The sequence below is a fragment of the Zygotorulaspora mrakii genome, chromosome 4, assembly GCF_013402915.1.
Source record: "Zygotorulaspora mrakii chromosome 4, complete sequence".
NCBI lineage: Eukaryota > Fungi > Ascomycota > Saccharomycetes > Saccharomycetales > Saccharomycetaceae > Zygotorulaspora > Zygotorulaspora mrakii.
The window spans coordinates 1,282,501-1,306,184 of NC_050722.1; the positions used below are offsets into that span (position 1 = coordinate 1,282,501).

Here is a 23,684-nt window from a genome sequence, read left to right on the forward strand (position 1 = left end):
TTTCAATAACGAAGCAGGCGAACAGGAATGCAGTGACTGGGATGTATTTTGCATAGTGCACTTATTTGCAATGTGGTGCTACACTATCCAGCGCACCTGTAATCAATATCTTTTTCCAGGCTTAGTACTCAAAAGTGGTAATTATTATTTATTCTTAGTGGATTGTGAGGGATTCAAACCGAATATGAAAGTTTGGTCCCAAAGAAAACTCATAACATATTGGAAACAAGGATTTCTTACCATGATTTTATCTCAAGTACGTTTAAACTATTGTAGCGTTTCTACTCAGTTTCTGTTATTGTTCAAACAAAAAGTTTTCAGAAAAGATGAACTGTACCGAAGAAACTACCTCAAACAAAAATAAAAAGTTAACTAATAAGCTAGATGACTATTTCAAGAGCAAATGCTTTACAGAAACCAACCACTTTTTACTAAGTACTCTATTGGATTGGAGTTGCGTCTTTGAGAGCTCTCATTTTTAGAAGTTCCGCGCTTACGTTTCTATAGAAAGTTGCCTAGCAAGCGCGGATGAAATGAAGATGGAAGTAGTTATCTCGATCCTTATCTTATTTGAGAGCTCACTGAATTTTGGGTCCCTATAACTACATTGTTCGGATTTCCTTTTTTTTTTCTGAAAAGATGCTTGTGATATTTAATTATTGAATAAGGTATACTAAATATTAATTATGAAAAATTAATAGAAAAGTTAATGACGGCGTTACTAAAAATATAATCGAATTCATTACATGAAAACATCAAAATTTTATAAAATTATCGATTACACAATGACTTCTCTATACAGTAGAAATTAATTTTTGTAAAACCTACTCATTTGTCGTTGGATGGATACTTGAAGTCTGAAAGCTCGTAAAAATTCTCTTTGATATTTCTAATACTCACAAACCTGCTCAAGATGTTGCTGCTTCCCGCTTTGTCGTTTGTACCACTCATTCTAGCACCTCCAAACCACTGCTGGCCAACTACCGCACCAGTGCACTTGTCGTTAATGTAGAAGTTACCTGCACTATATCTCAGTGTTTCGCTTGCTTCGACAATGGCATCGCGGTCTCTAGCAAAGACCGATCCTGTTAGGCCGTAAATGCCCGTACTGTCGATAAGTTTGCAGACTTCTGAAAAATTGGAGTCCGGATAAACGTAAACTGTAAGAATCGGGCCAAAGAATTCGGTTGATAGGAATTTATGATTAGGGTTAGTTGTTTTTATAACAGTTGGGTGAATAAACCAACCTTTTGACCTGTCATATTGACCACCAGATAGAATTTCTAGTTCGCGATCTTTTTTTGCCTCTTCGATGACCCCTACTAACTTATTAAAACTCTGCTCATGTATGACTGGTCCCACAAAACCATGAGGGTCACCCTCTGCAGCGCTAGTGGCCGAAGTGTTGACTGGATTCATAATAGTGCCTTCTAGATTTGAAGTAAGCTCCTTGAAAAAATCTTCGCTCTTTGATTCAGGGACGTAGGCTCTTGATGTTGCAGAACATTTCTGGCCCTGGTATTCAAAAGCACCTCTAATTGTAGAAAGTGCAGCATGACCTATATTAGCAGAGGGATGAATCAAATGGAAATTCTTACCACCAGTCTCTCCAACAATTCTTGGATAATCTCTGTAAAGGTTCTCTACAACACCGGATTGAATCTTCCCATAGATTTGCTTGAAGACATTGGTTGAACCTGTGAAATGGAATGCGGCAAAATCCTTATCACCTAGCACCTTGTTAGTGACTTCAATGGCATCACCAGGCACAAAGTTTATTACACCCTTTGGTAAACCGGCTTCTTCCAAAATTGTCATTAACAAGTAGTTCGACAATGCCGCTGCTGGAGATGGCTTCCAAACAACTGTGTTACCTACCAAAGCAGGTGCAGCGACCAAATTGGCTGCGATGGCTGTAAAGTTGAACGGCGTTACAGCATAAACAAAACCTTCCAAAGGTCTGTACTCGGCCTTATTCCACACACCAGGACTAGACTCTATTGGCTGTTCTGCGTATAATTCACTAGCATACTTGACGTTAAACCTGAAAAAGTCCACTAATTCGGCGATGCAATCTATTTCTGCTTGATACACATTCTTTCCCTGTCCCAAAATTGTTGCAGCAAGCATGTCATAACGGTATTTGGTGGCGATGAGATCTGCTGCTCTTAGAAAGATGGCAGCTCTGTCATAAAAAGGCATCAAACTCCATTTAGACTTAGCATCTTTAGCAGCTTGGATGGAGTTAAGAATATCCTGTTCATTTGCTTGGGTTACTTCTGCTAGAGCACAATGGTGGTCCGCGGGGTTAGTCTGCGTCAATGTTGCACGATTTTTTTCTTCATTATAAATACGCTCTCCATCAATCACTAATGGAATATGCAAAGGCGAACTGTTGAACTTCTTGAGAGATGAATCTAGGGAGGTCCAGTCTTTTGTATCTGCGCTTCCAAATGATTTGATAGGTTCATTTGCGATTTGTTTTGGAGCTTGCACCGTCGACAACTGAGCGGCAGCTAACATCATACACCTTTTTTGACACTTACTACTGGATACAAACCTGTCTTCTGATTCCAACGAAGGTAATTCGAGATCAATATTTTATTTGCTTTATATGGACTGTCCCACCAGTTATTTCACCTGTGACTCTCAAGCAACCTTCATTCATGGTATACTATGTCTTTTTTTTCTCGGTAAATGAATTCCGATAATGTCGGGACACGGTTTCCGCAACTTTCGTTCGCGATAAGAAACATATCCTCGTATTTGCGCAATAAGTGAATAACCACTTTGAGTACAGTTAGGTTTCATTTGCACTATTTTTGAGGGTTACACAACCTTATCGGTTAACGATCCGCTGTGCTCGAGGCTACGCACAATCATACTTTCAGCATTCATCTCAATAAGGCACAAAATAGCGAAAACGGTGATGTAAATCAGAACACAAGTTTGGACTTTTCTCAGTCTTACAGGGAAGAATACCTGTTGGATCACTCGTTGAGTATTCATATCAACAGTATGAGGTAAATTTAACGAACTTATTTGAAAGCCCAGAGCATTATAGCACAAAGAACCTTTCATGTCAAAACGTTCCAAGTAATGGATATTTCGTACTTGCCACACATCCTGACGTGAGCAACTGGAAGATAGTATGTGTTTGTTTTCGTAAGGAAGTTGTTCTAGGATCAATAGAACACACCGAGGAGGGACATTCTATTTCGACTGGGTTTCGTGAATGCATCGAATCGGATTTGCGTAAATCAGAGGTAGTTTCAAAAACTGCGTTTCCGCAAAAATGTAACAGTAAACGGAGAACCGAACGAGAGACACGCGGATCTGAAATCCCGGTCAAGACTTGATTGTGAAAAATGAGCGATACCCTGAATACAGTACTCAATTCAAGAACACAACGGGAAACCAGCGCTTTAATCAAGATGATCCGTATAACAGGCGCTTTCGGATTCTAAGATAAAGAGTTAGGATTTTCCTTTTTCATCCGCTGTTGATAAGCCGTTTCTTTTTACTTGATTTGAAATTTGAACTACTATTTGGATTGGTATAAAGAGAGCTGGGAGGCCTGAGCGAATCTCCATTCACACTCACAAATTCTTACTTACCTGTGAATAAAGCAGTTCAGTGAATAAACTAATCTATTATTAGTGTGAAACATGCAAGATCAAACGAAATATAGTGCTCAAAGCTACGCAGCTGATCCAAGAAATGACAGCGTTAAAGTGTACGTAAACGGTGAATTCTGTCCTAGAAATGAGGCCTCCGTTTCAGTCTTCGATGCTGGGTTTGCTTTAGGTGATGGTGTCTGGGAAGGCATGCGCTTAATCAATGGCAAACTATTAGCGATTGACGAACATATAGATCGTCTCTATTCCGGTGCAGCGAGTATTCAAATTAATATCGGATTATCAAAAGATGAAATGATTCGTGAAATCTACAAAACGACCGAAAAGAATGACATGCATGATGGTGCGCATATTCGCCTGATGCTCACTCGTGGTACAAAAAAGACTCCCAATCAAGACCCTCGTTTCGCGCTTGGCCCTCCAACAATCGTGATCGTCGCTGAATATAAAGCTCCCAATCCAGCTATATGGTCCAAGGGACTTAAACTACTTACATCTACCATTCGCTGTAGTACACCAGATGTATTTGACTTACGATTAAATTCTCACAGTAGGTTGAACTTTATCCAGGCGCTCCTACAAGCTATCAACGTTGGATGCGATGAGGCGCTGATGTTAGACCCTCGTGGATTTGTTGCCAGTTGTAATTCAACCAATTTCTTCATTGTGCGCAAAGGTGAACTCTGGACATCAACTGGGCTATATAATTTCAATGGTATAACCAGGAAGAAGATAATAAAATTATTCAAAGAAAAGGTGGGAACTGTACGTGAGGTCGATTTCACCTTAGCAGAGACGTATTCTGCTGACGAGGCTTTTGTTACTGGAACACTAGGTGGAGTTACACCTGTTACCTCGATCGATGGTCGTGCTATTGGAAAGGGCTTGCCTGGAAAGGTAACGACGAAAATAAGTGACATATATAAGGAATTCATTTATTCTTGAGTGGTTTATGTATAGGCCATTGTCTGATCTTTACGTTGGAGCAACACCAAAGGACTATTCGTAAGCACAGAAGACATGTGACGCCACAATATCATGGTGTTTGCCACGAAATAATGTGTATCTTTAGTATAGTACATAGAAGAAGAATGCTCTACGACCACCTAAGAGTTTTTAATTGAATTCTGTTGTTGAAGAAATACAATTGCGTATGACCATTTCCCTCGTAGGAACTGCAAAACACGGCAGCACAACTTGCACTCAGAACTATAGTAGAACAAAAACTAGAATTGCAGTTCACATTTTGTGAATCTTTGTGCAAGACTACTCACTCAAGGAAACTGAGCGCAAGCAGCTCAAAACGACTTATCGCTATTTAGTCATTAGTGCTTCAAGCAATAGCCGCATGGCTGTTCAAGTCTCTCTACAATGAGCCGGATTAATCAACGGCTGTCATGGTTGAGTAATTTGAAACGCGTGGTATGCTTGATAAAACTTTTAGCGAGGTGTGGTCTTTCTCTTTTTCTTTTTTCTTTCCTTTTGATTCTTTCGACTACCCGCGGCTGCATCGGGGTTTCTTCTCGATCCTCCTATCTGGAACAAATTTTTGTCTCTTATCACAGAATTTTGAAACGGAAAGTCACTTCCGCAGATCATGTGCCTAGTAAGAACCCCTCACTCTTGAGATATGTCAATCGGAAGATCGACGCTCGGAATCTGATAAGACCTTTATCTTAGTTTCTTTTTCCCTCAAACATAGTAGGTTGTATTTTTCAAATGATGGATATGAGCCAAAGTATCAAGAAATCCTGTGCTCTTGTATTAAAGAGGGCACATTAATCAGTTAAGGAATCATAACCACCAGAGAATAGAAACCAAGTTGAGTATAGTTGAACCAAGAAAAGGGAACAATGGTTGAAAATTACGAACTCAAAAGTTCCTCTGTCAGCCAAAAGGGCTCATTAAGCAAGTTCGATCATGAAAATATATCAGATGACCCAGAAAATACCATTGGGCAGTATGAAGTCATAAACTCATCTGGTGGTAAGGGCAACGACGTTGGTGTTACCAGCGTACTAAGCAATGACTCAGAGTTAGCTGCAGATAGACTTAAGCTAAACAAGAAAGTGGTGATGAAAATAGATCTGGTCATACTTCCGTTCTTGACTTGCTGTGTTTTCTTGCAAATTTTAGACAAGAACTCGCTATCATATGCTGCTATTTATGACTTAAGAACAGACCTGAATTTACATGGCCAACAGTATAGTTGGCTAGCTACTATCTTTTACATGAGCTATTTGTTCATGCAATTTCCCGTGTTTTTCTTACTCCCAAAAATAAAAAATTTACCAGGCTTTATGTCATTACTGCTGGTTGGATGGGGTGGTCTGGTTATGCTTTTGGCCGCATGCAAGAACTTTGCTGGATTTGCCACTTTGAGATTCTTTTTAGGGGTGTTTGAAGCTGCTCTTCAGCCCTGTTGTATTATCCTGTCGTCAAGTTGGTATACCAAAAGGGAGCAACCACTGAGAATGGCTATGTGGTCCAACACTTTTGCTGGTATTTTCAATGGTATCTTTGGTTATGCTTTTGGTCACTGGAATGCCAAATTACACATCTGGCAGTATATGTTTATTGTTTATGGAGCTGTCACGATTTCTTTGGTCTAGTCACTTACCTTGTTGTTCCAAAAGACATTGAGTCAGCTTGGTTCCTCAACAAAAAAGAGAAGGAGTGTGCAGTTGCAAGAATTGCTACAAACCAGACCGGTATCCACATCGGTGTGGACCGCTTGGAATGGTCACAGATGCGTGAAAGTATTTTCGATGCAAAATACTGGCTCATCATAGTCTTCATCATCGTGCAGAACTTTGTTAACTCTGGTATCACGAATTTCAACACCTTCATCATCAGAGGGTTTGGATTCTCCAATTTCAGAACTATGCTTCTAGCCACTCCTCAAGCAAGTGTTGCTATGGTTGTTTCACTTTTGGCAGCAGCGGCAACCTATTTCATAAAAAACATAAGATGTGTTTTGATTTGCTTTACCTCAGCAGTTACAATGACGGGTATTATAATGATTTGGAAAATATCCCCAGAAACACACAGAAGTGCCTGTCTGGCGGCAATATATATTTGCGGTTTCTTCAATACTCCTTATGTTCTTGCGCTGTCTCTATTCTCGTCAAATACCAGTGGAGACACCAAAAAAGCGTTTACTTCTTTCAGTGTTGGTGTGTTTTACGCATTAGGAAATTTAATAGGCCCTCAATTTTTCCTGAACTCCGAAAGTCCCACTTACCAGACTGGTATCAAGGCTATGCTGGCAGCCTGTGTTATCATGATGTTCTGTGCCTCATCTTATGCCATTCTCTGCACTTTGGAAAACAGAAAGAGGGATAGAGAGCATTTAGAAGACCCTCAGAATGTTATAACTTCCATAGAGATTGGTGAAGAGGTCGACAGACAAAACTTGACAGATGTCCAAAACAGACATTTCCGCTACACGATATAAGCGCGTCTGTTGAATCCAAGAGGGAAGTATAGAAGGAGAAGGATCGTAAGTATTTTAATTATTACATATTTCAACAAATTTATTCTTTGATAATAAAAATGAGCACTCTCGACCTTGTGTCAACCTTGGATATAGCACTGAAATGGTAATAGTCTACCATTCACAATGTGATATTCTTCGGCCCACAGTATACACCGTAAGGCGTCTTATGGGAGCTGAGATTCTTTTAAAAGATGGTGGCAGCGGATACTATTTTGAAATATATTTTTCCGAGAGGGCCTGTCCATCATCAGCGTGGTTAAATTTCTGCCGTTCGTAGGTAACCTTATTGACTCTACGTGAAAATCACATTTGCGGACCTCGATTTCCGAAAGTGTCGGAAAAATATAAGATAAGACCGGTATTCCATTTGATCATAATAAGAAACGCCGATAGTGAGTCGAGCTTATGCCTAGAAAAAAAAATAATAATATTTAAAAGTACGGAGATGTTTGAGTTGTAGCTAGCCGCATAGTTAAAGTGAAATTAGTTAAGATCGAACCATGATGGATTGCAATAAAAATCTGTGGATAAAAATTTGGAATCATCCAATCGTTACATACTTGAAGACACAATGGTTCACTTTTTGTCTGGCGATTTTCATCATCATAGCTAGATTTGCACCTAATTTTGCGGCTAATGGAGGTCTGATCAAGGCACAGTACACCATTGGGTACGGTGCCGTTGCATGGATATTTCTACAGAGCGGGATTAGTATGAAGACATCGAAGCTATTAGTCAATATGGGTAACTGGAGAGCACATCTGGTAATATTTATAATGAGCTTTCTAATAACGTCTTCTATAATTTATGGCTTCTGCTGTGCGATAAAAGCGTCTAATAACCATAATATCGACGAATGGGTTCTCGTTGGTCTCCTTGTTACGGCAACCTGCCCTACAACTGTTGCGTCTAACGTCGTTTTAACCACGAACGCTGGTGGTAATGAGTTGCTTTCAGTATGTGAGGTATTCTTGGGGAATACTCTAGGTGCTTTTATCACGCCAGCTTTGGTTCAAATGTACACTAGATCAGGACCTTTCCAATTCGGCAATCCCGCCGGAGCGCAAGGTATCGCAGCATTATATGGTCGTGTGATGAAACAGGTTGGGCTAACGGTATTTCTTCCGTTACTGGTGGGGCAACTAATTCAAAACTTTCTACCAAAAATATCGGAGGCATATCTGAATTTTCTAAAACGATATCATATCAAAATTGGAACTATCATGCTTCTACTCGTTATGTTTAGCTCATTTTCCACTGCATTCAAACAGGGGGCTTTTACAAGCGTACCGCATGTGTGCATCATATTTCTCTGTTTTTTTAACTTCGGCGTATACGTTTTCTTCACTGGGATTTGTTTCGTTTTCGCACGGCCATTCTTTATTCCAATGCTCTTTCCAACAGAGCCAATCTACGGCGAATCATCGAAAACGTACTATTATTCATATAAGATTTTCAAACCATTCTACTATTGCAAGAGAGATTCCATATGCATTATGTTCTGCGGTGCTTCAAAAACAGCGGCACTAGGAGTATCATTGATTACTTCTCAATATGCCAACGACAATGATAATTTAGGTAAGCTGCTAGTCCCGTTGGTTTTATACCAAAGTCAGCAGGTAATCACAGCTAGTTTGTTTGTGCCGCTTCTTAAAAAATGGTGCAGCGATGAGCAACCCGATGTTGTAGAGCTGCAAAGTCGAGAATACGACATAGAAAATAAGTTATCGAAAGTCGAGGAAACTGCAACTACAAACTCAATGGAGTCGTGAGGAAACTAACACCTTGGTGCTAATATATAGCTTTCATTTTGCAGTGCTAATCATGATATTGCGATCTTTGGTTTTGATTTGTGCTGTTCTTCACTATACCGTTTCGATAATTTCCAAACAATCCCCACCACATCAACACTTTCCTCAGATCGCAAGTGGTGCACCTCTGGCTGTCTGTTTGTGAGATAAGATTCATTTATGATTCGAACTTTGCACTCTGCTCCTGTCACCGAGATTCTTTACAGCTTTTTTTTTCAAAAAGTTTTACAAACCTGCATATGAATTGAGTGAACGGAAAACGGAGCTTCTGATTTGAACGGCTGTGACCGACATATATGTCCCGACCAACAGTGACTCTGGAGATGATAGGTGCTTTCTTCAACAAGATATAGGGTAATGCAATAAAAAAATAGTAACTTCATCGACACTCACATCTAAACTTATCGAATGCCATTCTCAAATTGTGTCTAGTTTTCCGTATCCTTTTCATTCCTATCGTAATCGATATAGTTCGAAAACTCTACTGGAAAGAAGAAGATTTTCACTGTGAAGGGAGTTCGCAAACGAGAACACAGGACTAGGCTCGGAAAGTGGGATAAAATACCGAAAAGAGAACAACTTCGTAATACCAACCTATATGTAGTGGTGTCTGATGATATGTCCTTTATTTGCATTTGAACGAAATCTCATCACTGTCGGTATAATTGCCGTGAATAGAATACCGATAGGGATACGATTTCACAGGGAAAATTCAAAGAACAAGGAGATACCGCAGCAAAAGAAGTGATATAGTGATGAAAATTTTACCGCTAGCAATCATCAAAGCGACCGCTGCCAAGTAAACCCTGAAACTAAGAGATAGATTACGGGATCATTTTCTTGTGGCGGTCTTTTCTACCTTTTTGTTGAGATGTGGAATGTGAGGTAGTTTAGTGCGTCACAAATGAACTTCACAATCAACTTAGATCGTTTACCAAGACGATCGCAAATGCTATTGCATTATTTACATGCTCTAGATATATAGATTATTGTAAATTGTATTACTAAATTCCAGAAAAATGCAAACATTAGGTCATCTGATATACTCCACCGAAACGAGGGGCATTCAAAATTATACCATTTAGAATACCCGCTATCAATCCTGCAATTGGAAGAGTTAAGAACCAGCCAGAGTAGCACCATGCGACCATCCTCCAGTTGACCGATTTAAGATCCTTATTACATAACCCAACAGCAACAATTCCACCTACTGCGATCTGTGTAGTGGATGTCGGTATAGCCAACTGTGTGGCCATAACAGTTGTGATAGCAGCAGCAAGTTCGATCGAGAAGCCTCTTGAGGGTGATTGCAAAATCATTTTATTCCCCAAGTTTTTGATAATATTGTAGCCATATGTCCAACAGCCGAGAACTATCGCGGCACCAGCGTACGCCAAAACCCATACAGGAACATCAGATTCTGCAGCTATAGTATTTGTTCTCCAAATTTCATAAACCGCAGATAGAGGAGCAGTGGCGTTGGCTACGTCGTTAGCACCATGCGCAAACGACATGGTAGCTGCCGTAATAGCTTGTAATACAGAGTAAACATATTCCACTCGGTTATCGTAGAATTTAGATCTTTTGTACATATCTTGAAGATCACCGGAAAGCATATCCTTATCGTTAACCTGAGCACTGATAACATCCTGGGTCCAGCCATGTGAAACAAGTAACCACGCTAGCCGAGGCCATTTTTTGGGGCCCTGTTTCAGCAGCGACCACCAATATTGTTTTGTTGACATTTTTTCTTCAGCCGATGTTTCAGCCCTAATTATATTTATTTCTTCCACGATGTCTTCTTGAGGTTTTCTAGCTGTATTGTGATTGGTACCTGATGAAGCGCTCTCTGCAGCCTTACTTTCCTCATCTTCAACACATAATGTCTCGCCAGCACCCCTTCTTCCTTCATAATAGTCAATAGTCAACTGATGCCCCTCTGGCATAGGGGGGATACCGTCTTTAGATTTGAAATAAAAAACCGGGCCTCGTAGAATATCGATTAATTTTAATGTCCAATCTTGATCCAAAACTTTTCTTCTGTAGTATGGATAGAAAAAGATAAAGTAAATGACCGAAGCTACTACTCCGGTAAGAATGATTGAAACTGCTGTCTCGGTGCCTGACAGATCATCCAGGTGCAAATTCGGTGAGCCCCTCCAAACAATTAGCATGGTTAATATAGAGAAAGTAGCAAACACTAAGAACCCCACCAACAATAGCGCATTTTTAATCGATCGCTCCAGTGATTTAATATCCAAAACAACGAGTTTCGAAAGTACAAAAACTATAGCTGCAATACAGCCTGCCAAAACAGGAGCAATGAACCAAGAAGCGATGATCTGAGAGACTCCACTCCAGCCCCAAATGATACCAGAGGCTCCTCCGGCGGCGATACCAGCACCGATAGTTCCACCTACAATAGAGTGTGTTGTCGAGACCGGTAGACCAATTGAAGTGGCAATTGTCAACCAGCAAGCAGATCCAACTAAAGCACATGCCATTGTCACCATCAAAACAGCGGGATCATTTTCGAAAATACTTGCGTCGACGATATTGTTTCTTATAGTACCTGATACTCTTGCCCCTGCTAGCACCGCACCTAAAAACTCGCAAATAGCAGCCAAGACCATCGCCTGCCAATACTTAAGGGATCGTGATGAGATGGAAGAAGCAAAAGAATTGGAAACATCGTTGGCCCCAATGTTAAATGCATCCAAAAATGCAAATATCATGGTGATGGCAAAGATGTAATCGAACTGATGTAACACCATATTTCACTATTTAGTAGTGTTATGGTCACTTCCTGACTTGACTTGCATTAATGGGATTAATGACGAAAGAAAAATCATAATCAATTAATGTGCTCCGTTTTATATCTGTTATTCGAGACATTTTGGTGGAGAGGTGAACTATGAGCTGCAATTTCTTTGGAGTTTTTTCTCACCACGTTCACTTTTCATATGTGCGAGACTAGTACTTGTCATCGATTGTATCACCGCGTAAACCAAGGGTCCTTTGTGCCTGTGAATTCTCAAGCGTTGTCGATTTGCACTGCCACACCACGTGCCCCTGACTTGTAATAAAAACTTTTTAGTGGACATGTTTCCCTGATAGATCCACGCGCGTATTCTGAGAGGGGTCCAGTACAGGGTCTAAAAGAAGGGTCCGGTACAGGGTCCAAAAGAAAGGGTCCAAAGAAAGGGTCCAAGTGGTAATTACCAACGTGGGTACAGATGCTAAACTAAAAATTTCTCTCGATTTGGCATTTCGGACACTACTTTATCATGTCAATACAATGTCTGGTAAAGTCGCTGCGTAAGAGCAATTACTTCGCATACCCCATAGTAACACCAAAAATATCAGGAGAAACTAGGCTTTTGTCTTATCATGGCATACTGCTTCTTTGATTAAAAAACAAGAAAGTTGAGGCTGAGAAGAATTCGCGATTGCCTAAGCATATTTAGTCGGGTAAATTTGCTGGAACATGAATCCTAGCCATCAACGTTGTCGTGTCTAGTTAACTAAAGTACTTGACATAAGCATTCTTTAGATCTTAGTTTTTTTAAAATTACAATAATCTCTGATAATACTGAAGAAAGGAATTTGCCCCAAATAATCTAAAAGCCGCCCTTCTAATACCAACAGCCAAAGAAACCTTTTAGAAGAACTTATTCTCTTCTTTGACCGATTCAAATTGTGTATGAGAATATGAAAGAGTATTGACGCGCTGCTTCAAACTGGTGGAGTCTCTTTCCCCGCAACTATGCCAACGTCAGGCTGTACCTCGCCAGTAGCCCTTACCGTGATATATAGCTGCCCCACTTGACATGTTTTGATGCATCACATATTGGATATTCCTCGTGAATCAGTCAGCCGCGATAGGGAAGAAATCCTGCCGAGAATGGACTTATAAATTCGATCAGGGCTGCCTTTTTCCGACTTGTGTATTGGGGAGGAGTGAATCCTTCTGCTATTTTTTTTCAAGTGAGATGCAAGCAAAACATTTTTGCGATTACCTTTACTTCATTTAAACATTTCAGAGTATTTAATGAGCTTATCCAAAGATCCAACGAGTTGCGGGATGCATTGTTGGTGAGAATCTAAATATTTGGCCATCAAGCAGAATTGATCATGCACCGAGAGCACTCTTGATGAATAGTGCTTATCGAATGAGAGGAACGGTTCGTATTGTTCTGTTGTTAGCTTAAATGGTCTGGTAACACTTTTCTAGGTGTTCCGACATCTTTTTGTGTTTTAATAAAAACAGTTTTCCAGCAAGTGCGAACTTCCCTCTTTTCAGTGGATTTGTGAGGCACTGACACACCTCTAGTCAATTATTCTGATACTGTATTTGCAGTAGGTACTCCATTGGTTACACATTCTCATGTATGCAGCGTCGAATGCATTTTTTTGAAAAGCATGGAAATTGTATTCGAAAGAAGAAATCGGTTTTTGTCGTTAATGCCGAACACATTACGAAGAATTGAGCATCCTCGGAGGGAAAAACAGTTGCCTGAAACAGACTAGTAAAGAGAAGTCGCAACACTGTTTGCAGCAGATGTATCCTACGAAAATGGATAGAAAAAGAATTGATCGGACAACTGTGAAGATTTTGCTGATCAAAGGGCAGCTACTTTTGCTTTATGTCTTGCAATTTGCTATAACTATTTCTTTATCGTTCAAGTCTTTTTGTATTTTTGAGTGCTTTGTCGAAGCTGAATAGTACGAGGTAGTGGTATCTCAAACGGGAAGAGTTCTAAGATGGCCCATAGTACTAAATGACCTCTTTCAGATAAGCCTTCTCTGTTAAGATTTTTATTGTTTCATAAACCGAGCCGTTCAAATGAGCAAGAAAATGCTTCGATTCGGTTTCTGGATCTTGAATTACTTATTTTCTACGCCAAAACAATAATTTTCCTTTTTAACCCAAATTCTGAGAAGAGCTTACAACCAGTCTTTTTTTACCACTGGCAATTTTGAAAGTGACAAAAAAAAAGATATTAGAAGCGCATAAGGTGCAGAAGAAACAGATAAAGATTATTTGAGCTATGTCGAAAAGGAAAATTACTGTTAGAATATGTTACAAAAAGAATGGTGCCTTGTTTATGTGAATGTATATATAGTTATAATTGTCCTTCTTAAAGAATAAGTAGGTTGAAGTTCTGTTGGATAACAGCAATAACTTTTTTACGGCTGTCCACATTGATTTGTAATTAATTTGCCATTGAAAAAAAAGATGGTGACCATTAGTAAAATACATATAAAAATGGGAATTGAAATCATATTGTGTGGAAAGGTAAAAGCAGCAGCCTTCTGGTCTACTATTCCTTTTTATGGGTTATCTAGAGAATCGCTACGCCTCTATGGTATATACAATCTTCGGAGAGCGACTTATTGCCACTTATTTTGCCCTCTAAAACAAATAATGTAAAACTCAGTCCCAGAACTCCTTGTTGAACTCAAAGCTTTTTTCTTGAGGAGAAAAAAGCAAATTCATAATGATATGTAATAAATTACCGCTTTAAATCTTCTTAAACTCATGCCCTTATTGATGACTCGTTTCTGAGCATATGGGTTCTCTAAGTGTCTTTTAACTGTGTCAGAGCATGTTAAATTAATTGAAAACAGCCATGGCTGTATGACTTCTGGAGCGTGAGGCTTGTCGTTTGTTCTACAAGCCTCGTGTGTACTTTTTGTTTAGCACGTTTTCCGAAAAAAAATTCATATGCCTGGGATACTCCGGGACAATTTTTCTATGAGTGAGATCTTGAAAAAAAAGCAGAAAAACATTGGAGCAGCCACTCCGAATTATTATCTTCTAAATAAAGGTAAAACAACTTTCCAAAAACGAATCAATTTTCAGCATAGTTTCTAAATCGCAGTCCTGTGAAACTCTCAACTTCTGTGCTAAGCAGCAGTTGATATTTAGAATATACACAAATCCTATCTGCCCTCCTAACATTTTTGATTTATTCAAACAAATGGCGTAAATACCATCAAATGCAAAAAGGTTGAAATTACAATTTAAAAGTATCCCGAAAACGGAAACACACTCATTTGAGGTTTGATTAAATTTGCATTTTTTCGAAAAAAAGACCTGTTTCATTTTCAAGAATTTAGTTACTAATTTCGTATCATTAACCCAAAGTTAATACCAGTTTGGTAGTTCCTAATGCCTTTTTCTTCTAGAAATTTATCTAAAGCAAAAATTGCTGAAGATGAAAAAGTTATAGCGGGACAAGAAGGAACACGCAAGAACTTCGGAGCTCCACGAAACACCAGGCGTGCTTCAGAGACTGACAGAGATTTCACCCTTTGAAAATTCGCTGACGAGAAGGTGAACGTACTTCTCCATGCACGATTTTTTGAAATTTTCATAAAACGAATGATTAACAAACTAAATGTCCACACAGCAACCTAATTCTCGTTTATGTGAACCTATTGAATAAAACATGCGATCTTTCAGCCTGATTCTCGTATAAAAAATTTCAGACGTGTACGATCGAGCACGTCTTTGGAGCCCCTATTTCCAACGAGGGTTGATTCTCGAGGACTGATTCTCGAGGACTGATTCTCGAAGGTTGATCCTCGAAGGTTGCTTTCGACAGATCGGGCACAGAACGCATTTTCGGCGGAAAGAAGAGCGGTAGGTTGCGATCGAAAGAGGAAATTTGCTCTCTTTAAGCCCGAAACAACTGTTAGAAAGCGAGCATTCTTGGAACCAAAAAAAACTACCTAAATGAGACAACCAAAAAAAGAGAGAATTCCAATCATGTAGGAGATGTGTTCGAACTTCTCAGCACGTTCATAGAACGACTCGTACGCAGGCAATGGAATAGAGAATGCCGAATGCCAGCAGTAGAATGAACGATAAAACAAATTTACTTGTGTTTGGGAAATTCACCATTTACAAAGTAAAACTTTTTCCAAAGCTCAAGATAGTTTTCCTAATGCAAAATTTTCATCTCTTTAGGAAATATGCATTGACAGGAAATTTTGTATCATGTTGCAGCTCCTCTATCAGGAAATATATTCCTTTCACTCCTCTTCAGAGAATAAGGATGCATCTTTGAGACTTCATTCATTGCACTAAAGCAGCAAGTATCAAATGGTCACTGAAGAACGCTACTGCATTGATACAAATAATTCCAGCAAGGGAGCTTTGTTCCAATTTTGGCTTTGCTTTTGGTGCAACCTCTGTCTAGAAAGGAAAGTTTCTGCAGAAGGCACGCTTTCCTCCCATAGGTCAAGAAAAGGGCTATCTTTATCCTCCCTCAAGTGCTGGAAGAAAGAAGAGGATATTTTATTCAGTTTGGGGTGAACTAACCAGTTATAAATTTTCAGCGACATTTAAACAGGGTGAATTTAAATTTCATAAAAGGAAATAAGTTATCACTTACTTTTGCAACAAGGTCTTGCGTGCTTAACAGTGACCAACTGCTTTGCTGACCTATTACACGGTAACCTTGAAAAGTGAGTGTGCCTTTCTAAACTAAGATGTTTAGCTTACTCTCGCTTTTTTTTTTACTCTTGCAGTTAACTGCAGAGGCTTTTGCCATTACAAGAGGCTGTCTGCCAAGGGGTGATACATCATCCGGTTTTACAGTCAAATATTACAGTTATGAATGGAATGACAGTCAAACCTTTCAAAATCGTACATATATGGGGGGGCGGCTATGCTTCTCATAACCTTTTGGGAACTAGAACCGGCGTTAATGATATTTCGATTAATTATTCTTGTGACCGTAGGTACTGTGCAAACGCAGCGCTATGGGGCACTGATTTATATGGGTTCTACACTACACCAACTAATGTCACATTAGAAATAACTGGTTATTTTTTGGCACCACAAAATGGATCATACACATTGAGTTTACCATCTATTGATGATTCCGCAATTTTAGAGTTTGGAGATGGAGCTGCATTCTCTTGTTGCAACCAGGACGCAGCTCCACTTGTGCACACTGAATTTACTATTAATGGGATTAAACCATGGGGTGGCGCGGTGGCAAGAGCATCTTCAACAACAACTCTGACAGCAGGTATCTACTATCCACTGAGAATTGTTTACTCCAATGCAAGAACAGACGCAAGACTATCTCTAGTTGTTACACTTCCTGATCAAACAACCGTGAGAACCTATGAAGGATTGATATACTCTTTCGCGGATTCTCCGGAACAAGAAGATTGTAGTGTGATTTATCCGGAGACCACCACCTCGTACACAGCATGGACAGGATCTTCCACAGTTACTTACTCCACTCAGACAACCGAAACCGTCGGCTCTGATGGCAGAACGACACCTGAAACAATTTATCACGTCGAGACACCTGCACTTGTGTCCACGTCGTACACAGCATGGACAGGATCTTCCACAGTTACTTACTCCACTCAGACAACTGAAACCGTTGGTTCGGATGGTCTAACGACACCGGAGACTATTTTCCATGTCGAGACACCTGCACTTGTGTCCACCTCGTACACAGCTTGGACAGGTACGTTCACAAGCACCTACGCAACATCCACTGGTATATCCACTGGCAGTGACGGTATTGTGACTACTGAAACATTCTACTACGTTGAAACACCAAGTGCTCAAACTGCTTCTACAAGTTACACAGCATGGACCGGTTCTTTCACAAGCACCTACGCAACATCCACGGAAATCTCCACTGGCAGTGACGGTGTTGTTACCACTAAGACTGTCTACTATGTCGAGACACCATCTGGAAACGCTGCAACCACAAGTTACACACCATGGACTGGTACGTTCACAAGCACTTACGCCACATCCACTGATGTGTTAACGGGTAGCGATGGCGTTGTTACCACTGAAACTTTCTACTATGTTGAAACTCCAGGGTCAGCTTACTATGGTAACAGTACGCAGAGTACGATTTCAAGTACAGTTTCAACCTCCAAGGAGCCAGCAAGCTTTGTCTCAAGTACGGTATCTACAACCCCGAAGAGCGCCACAAGTTCACCATCGTCGGAAACCGGAGGCGATATTAGCAGCACTAAGACAACAGTGAACTCTGACAGCTCTTCATATTTTGCCTCAACAGCCAGCCCATACACAAAGTCTGCAGCATCAATCGCCACAAGCGGTAACAGCAAGTCTGTGGTTACTACCACTGTAAATGGTATGGTGACTTCATACACTACGATATGCCCAGCTTCTGACAGTACCTCCAAGGAGTCTGTCATAACAGCTAGCTCACAATCAGGGTCTGCTGCATCAAGTGTGACAAGTGGTAACAGTAGGTCTGTGGTTACCACTACCATGAACGGTATGGTGACTTCCTACACCACGACATGCCCAGAATCCGACAGTGTCTCTTCTCAGTCAACAACCATTTCCGATAACCATTCAGAACATACTTCTAGTCCTAACGCTGCTTCAGATAGTAGTGCTACTCCTGAGAATGAAACAGCTTCCCCAGCACCAGAAAAAGCTTCAAGCAAAGGTTTTTCTGTCTATTCAACCACACAAACTCCTCAATTTACCAGTGAAGCTTCAAAAAGCGGAGCTCCAAAAGAATCGGTTGCGACGACAACATCAAAGCCAAACGGCTCGTCCAACAGTGGAAGTGAAACATACATACAGTCAACATCTGTCACAGTTCCAAGAACTACGGATTTTGCTGGCTCAACTGTGGTCTCAAACACCCTTTTGAGTGAGACCTCTGCGCCGCAGTCACCACAAACTGTTTCTCCACAGTTGAGCACTTCAACAAGAGCCCCACAATCATTGTCAACTCTTTCTGTTTACGAAGGTGTGGCCAACAGACTCAGAGCTGGTGTTCTATTTGCTCTACCACTCGCGTTCCTATAGTTTGATTGGACGGAAAATGTATTATTTTTTGAGTTCCAGCTGGAATTTTTGCTCCAAGTCTTGCTTCAGAGAAATCACTTCTAAAAAAAGTTGAGATTATATACTATTCGAGGATTATCTTTTATATAGTAACTGAACTCATTTTCTTTTTTATTTCACTTTTTGCAAGAGCCGCGGCAGTTTTTCCTATGGATGGAGGTAGATGACTTTGGGAATAGTGGCTTGATGAGTCTAATATATGACTTGTGGTCCTATCAGTAGTTAATTTTCAGGAGTTGAAAACGATTGTCGAAAGTGGCCTAGCGCATTCCATTTTGAAAATTTCAGCGCTTATTTCGACATGTAGGGACTTTTCTGAAGCACAAACAGCCAACAAAAGTGCAATATAGCTCGAATTTGGGGAAAAAACGCCAAACGGATGCTGAGTGAAGAGCAGTGTGAAACCTATTTTATATGGTAAACTACTATTGGGGATAATGCTTGTGTTAAAATTTGAAAATATTAAACCTTAAAATACTGGTATTATAGTAAAGTAGTGCTTGTTGCATTTTCTTTTTATTTGTAAAGTAATGAATGATGGTTGTTCATTTAGAGAGTTATAGGGTACCGATCTCGAGACGTCGAACCTTACCGAAAAAAATCAGTTCAGTGCGAAGAAAATACTATGTGAAGTCTTTGTTGGGTGAAAACATATGTATTTAATGATATATGGCTGTCAGGAAAAGAAGAAAGCATTTTCCTTGTACTGTGTATGTGGATGTGAGCACGATAAGTAATTTAAATAATCAAAGGGAAACCAATATAGAGAACGCTCTTCCCAAACCGAAATGGTGAAAGGTAACATAGGAAAAAACAGAGAATAGAAACAAGTTTGAAAGTAAGGGAATGTGTTTTTTGAATGTGAACAAAAAAAGTTCACAGTGAAATGGGTAGAGAAATAGCAGATATATACTTGAGATCCGATAAAAGATTGCTGAAAGATGTATTGGTATTGATCTTGAGTGCTTCAGTCGGATATTTGGAAATTGATGATGTGAAGAAAAGGTTGAAGTAAGATTGAATGATATGAAGTAAAAAAGAGAGAAACTTTCTAACCTATAATTAATACAGTTTATAGATGGGTGAATAAAAAACCACGTAGAGAAAGTAAGAAGAATTTATGAAAGGTTGTGAAAAATGAGAGTAAATATGAACAAAGTGATATAAAGTTTGAAATTCCTTCAAGAGGTATTGGTGATATGAAACCAAAAAAAGAGCTGAAAAGCGGCCTAACAGATGGGCTGTGGATCTATTTTCCGAAAGATGACCTCGAGATTTCATTTTAAGTGAATTAAAGATAAAGACTGTAGGTTTAATTAATTAACAGTTTTTGATGAAGTAGAGGTGTGACCTGGAAGAGTTATGCGCATAATTTTGTACCTAAGCAGAATTTGGCGATTACCTCTTTCACTCCACTTAACATCAATCTGTTTGTGAGAGTTACAGAGCGGCGAGAAGGTTTTGAAAAGATGGAGATTCTGGGTAGGCGCTTTAGCAGCTGTATCCGTAGTGATGAATACCGCGAGTACCTGGTGCGCTGGGTGCGCATGTGCCCGTTTGACTTTCCCACATGGGACAGCTTCGAACTTGCATGTCCTGAGACTACAGTGTCAAAAGTAAGACGGTTGCTTGATACTATCCGATGTCTGGTGCGGTTTACCTGCTTTGCAACAACAGAAAATGCAAAGGAACCTGGAAAGTGGTTTACATCAGGGACGTTCCTTCCACCTGAGAACTTTTGGAGCTGGTTCGGCAAGCTGTACAGCAGGGTTGTGAGGGAGAACGGCATAGAGTCGTCGTCGCGCATAGCCGTGGACTTTGACAACGCGGTGGTGCGGGTCGAGGGAAAGCTGGTATCTTTTGAGTATGTGAGGGAGATGAAGAAGGATGTGGGGCACGACTTTGAGGCCCTAGTAAGTGAATTAAGAGAGTGGCTGGAGTTTGGTAGTGTCGGTGATGTATACACGACTGTGATGGGCAATCGCACCATTTCTGTAGTGGACGATCTATCCTCACAAGGCTCAGTGTTTAACGTCATTCCTATGACTGCTGTCGAAGGTCATATTATGGGGTTCCGCGATCGACAGGACGCAAACAACAAGGGAAAGTGCGATAGAATTCTGAAGATCATCAATGGCATAACCAAGCTGCTTATGCTGGCGGTGTGGATCAATCCTGGTTTGGCACTGAGGTTTCCGGAGCTGAGCATACTGAGTTTCAGCGGGACGCATCGCAACCTGTACTTTGACTCCGACGATCGTGTCTTTCTCATTCGGTCGAGGTACAACAAAAACACGAAATACGACACTCGTTTGCTGTTTCTAGACGAAGATGTGTCTGCCAAGCTGTTCTGGTTCCTATATATCCTTCGTCCGTTCACGATAAGTATTTTGGGGAATGAAGTATGGAAAATGAACTCGAGTGCTATCATGGGAGCTCTGATTCCACAAGAGACATTGCCGGACACACAGAGTGTCGAAGAGGAGGCAGAGGATATCAACTTCAATGCGGAATTGTATCACCATCAGATGGAATTGAGTGCAAGACTGAGAAACGCGGACTCACAACAGCTAGGCGGTGCCATCTTCAGAAGCCTTGTGTTCATCGATGTGCGGCGTCTGGTTCTGGTACATCGTTCGACGTTTGTGAATGTGCTGCTGAAATACCCCAAAGATACGGCAAGACGGGAGTCTCACCGAATCAGATCAATGAGGCAGGGTCTATGTTCGCTGTGGCGGCACTTTATAGAGAAAAATGTACTGCAACAGGGTGCCACTTTTAACGAGGAGGTAGCACGCGGGTTTGGGCACTCGTATGCCGTGGACCAAGCAGTCTATGGATTTGACAATGCTAGGTCGGTTGGGCCAGAGGAAGTTCCGTTTGCGATTGCCAAGAAACTATGTAAAGAATTTCAGAAATTAACAACGCGGGTCCCCGCGAAGAAGCGACCAGAGGCACAGACGGACGTAGATGAGAGCGGGGAGGGCCGTATTGGGGACGCATATGATCTGATGGATGCTGGTAACCAAATCATCCCAGGGTTTGCATTTCGAACAAGAGAACAGGAACGGTTCACAAACATGGTTCTAACTAGCGACGGTGGGGTGCTCGCTTTACAGGCGTGTACTGCGTTCGGCAAGACGATGACATATGTTCTGCCAATGCTGGTTCTGAAAAAGACACGGCCTGGAAAATACGTGCATTTCATTGCCGTGCCTTATGTGTCGCTTAAGATAGCTACGATCCAAAAGCTGAAAGATGTTGGTTTGCAAGCAGCGGACATGGCAGTGCTGATCTCGAGCGACCGAAAAAGCCAGCTGAGAAACACGGATGTGCTTATTGGGACGTTTGACATATTTGCGACGCACGACACGTTTACATTTATCAACGGATGGAACGAGGAGCTGCTCTCTGAAGAACAAGGGATATTTTGTTGTGGACGAAGCCCACGCGCTATGGCTGGAGCAGGGATTCCGGCCTAGACTCATGTACCTGCACACTCTGAACTGGAGGGAGTTTCTGAAAATCGTGTTTCTGAGCGCGACGTTTCCACAGTGGCTGATGGACGAGTTGTGCAAGCAATTGAATCTATCACGGTACATGGTGAGGAATGCGCGATGGACGAACGCTGTACACCAGGTGCCCAACCAGAAAGTGCTGAAGGAGGTGACACTTGTTCCGCAAAAGGAGTTTGGAGGAGCAATCGAGCAGCGTGTGAACAGTTATCTGCTGGGTACTGCTACAGGCAAGGCTATCCTTTTCTTCAGCAACAAGGCGCGGATGCGTCACTGCTACGCGCGGTGGAAGAAGGTAGCGGCAGTGGCCGCGGTTGATTCGGAGATGCCGGACCGGGTGAAGCTCTCGGTATTTCGCGAGTTCGAGTCGGCATCGAGTCCAGTGCGCGTCATCATGGGGACCAAGCTGATATCGAACGGTCTTGATTGCAATGCGGTGGACTATGTGTGTCTGGCAGACTGTGATGTGGATGTGATAGACTTTTTACAGATGGTTGGACGGATCAGGGGCAGTGGGTACCTCGAGGTGGTTCGGATAGCTGGAAAGAAAAAGGAGTTCAGGGATGCAGTTGCACACGAGGACTTGCGGAATGTGAACTGGAGCAAGTGTATAACGGAAACAGTGGCGTCGTTCTACTCGGTGCCAGCACCAGACCACCAGCTGTGTTGCAACTCGTGGGAGGAGCAAAGTTGTCCGAGGGAGATTGGCGAAGTGCGCAGGATTGTCCATAGTGTAAGGTTAAACGTCCCTTCGGAAGAGGAGGGAGATGAGGAGGAGGATCAAGGTCATTCGCGGATGTTTGACTTTATTCTCGACAACATCCAAAATAAAACTACAGGCTGTATGCGAGCGAGTTGCGTACGTTATTGTTCGATAGCACATCGGCAGACCTGCCCAGAATGAAGGATCTGATATACGGGGTGCCAGCTGACCACATACTCACAGCTGCGGAAATGAACCTACCGGAGAGTGTTTGTCGGACCTGTTTCATGTCGAACGAGTATTGCCAATGTGAGACGTTTGGGAAGCACATGGGAAAAATCATCCTGGAGGCACTTGCGCTTCTTCGACTTGTCTCGGCATGGCAAAATATGAGACACCTCTTTAATTTTGCGCAGCTGGGGCGAGGACATAACATCGTGCAACATGTGCTGCGGCAGAAGGCGGTGTGGAGCAGACTATATGAGGAAGCGATGGAATCCGAATACACGGAGACGATTGAGGGGATTACATGCAACGACGACGTGACGTCAAGAGTATTGTTGCAATGGGCATACTTTTGGCATGCAGTGGTCCGGTCGAAAGCAAACGTGGCGACGCTAGTGTTTGAAGGTCGACTATCG

The 23,684-nt window shown here is 41.4% G+C and overlaps 8 protein-coding genes across 8 annotated transcripts; 6 read left to right on the plus strand and 2 right to left on the minus strand.

Moving 5' to 3' along the window:
• Positions 1–828: 828 nt before the first annotated feature.
• On the minus strand, positions 829–2,526 carry HG535_0D06310 (L-glutamate gamma-semialdehyde dehydrogenase; the record flags this gene model as incomplete). The annotated part of the gene is made up of 1 exon (XM_037288751.1): positions 829–2,526. The coding sequence occupies one exon, from the start codon at positions 2,524–2,526 to the stop codon at positions 829–831; it is 1,698 nt and encodes a 565-aa protein (XP_037144646.1).
• Positions 2,527–3,668: 1,142 nt separating this feature from the next.
• On the plus strand, positions 3,669–4,583 carry HG535_0D06320 (aminotransferase class IV; the record flags this gene model as incomplete). Its single annotated transcript, XM_037288752.1, has 1 exon — positions 3,669–4,583. One exon carries the CDS (start codon positions 3,669–3,671, stop codon positions 4,581–4,583), a length of 915 nt encoding a protein of 304 aa, XP_037144647.1.
• Positions 4,584–6,387: 1,804 nt separating this feature from the next.
• Positions 6,388–7,095, plus strand: HG535_0D06330 (uncharacterized protein; the record flags this gene model as incomplete). The annotated part of the gene is made up of 1 exon (XM_037288753.1): positions 6,388–7,095. The coding sequence occupies one exon, from the start codon at positions 6,388–6,390 to the stop codon at positions 7,093–7,095; it is 708 nt and encodes a 235-aa protein (XP_037144648.1).
• Positions 7,096–7,637: 542 nt separating this feature from the next.
• HG535_0D06340 (bile acid:sodium symporter family protein) lies at positions 7,638–8,909 on the plus strand (the record flags this gene model as incomplete). The annotated part of the gene is made up of 1 exon (XM_037288754.1): positions 7,638–8,909. The coding sequence occupies one exon, from the start codon at positions 7,638–7,640 to the stop codon at positions 8,907–8,909; it is 1,272 nt and encodes a 423-aa protein (XP_037144649.1).
• A 1,067-nt stretch (positions 8,910–9,976) lies between these two features.
• PHO89 (Pho89p) lies at positions 9,977–11,722 on the minus strand (the record flags this gene model as incomplete). Its single annotated transcript, XM_037288755.1, has 1 exon — positions 9,977–11,722. The coding sequence occupies one exon, from the start codon at positions 11,720–11,722 to the stop codon at positions 9,977–9,979; it is 1,746 nt and encodes a 581-aa protein (XP_037144650.1).
• Positions 11,723–16,572: 4,850 nt separating this feature from the next.
• On the plus strand, positions 16,573–18,786 carry HG535_0D06360 (uncharacterized protein; the record flags this gene model as incomplete). Its single annotated transcript, XM_037288756.1, has 1 exon — positions 16,573–18,786. The coding sequence occupies one exon, from the start codon at positions 16,573–16,575 to the stop codon at positions 18,784–18,786; it is 2,214 nt and encodes a 737-aa protein (XP_037144651.1).
• Positions 18,787–20,294: 1,508 nt separating this feature from the next.
• HG535_0D06370 (uncharacterized protein) lies at positions 20,295–22,307 on the plus strand (the record flags this gene model as incomplete). The annotated part of the gene is made up of 1 exon (XM_037288757.1): positions 20,295–22,307. One exon carries the CDS (start codon positions 20,295–20,297, stop codon positions 22,305–22,307), a length of 2,013 nt encoding a protein of 670 aa, XP_037144652.1.
• Positions 22,308–22,311: 4 nt separating this feature from the next.
• HG535_0D06380 (C-terminal helicase domain-containing protein) lies at positions 22,312–23,244 on the plus strand (the record flags this gene model as incomplete). The annotated part of the gene is made up of 1 exon (XM_037288758.1): positions 22,312–23,244. The coding sequence occupies one exon, from the start codon at positions 22,312–22,314 to the stop codon at positions 23,242–23,244; it is 933 nt and encodes a 310-aa protein (XP_037144653.1).
• Between the last annotated feature and the right edge of the window lie 440 nt (positions 23,245–23,684).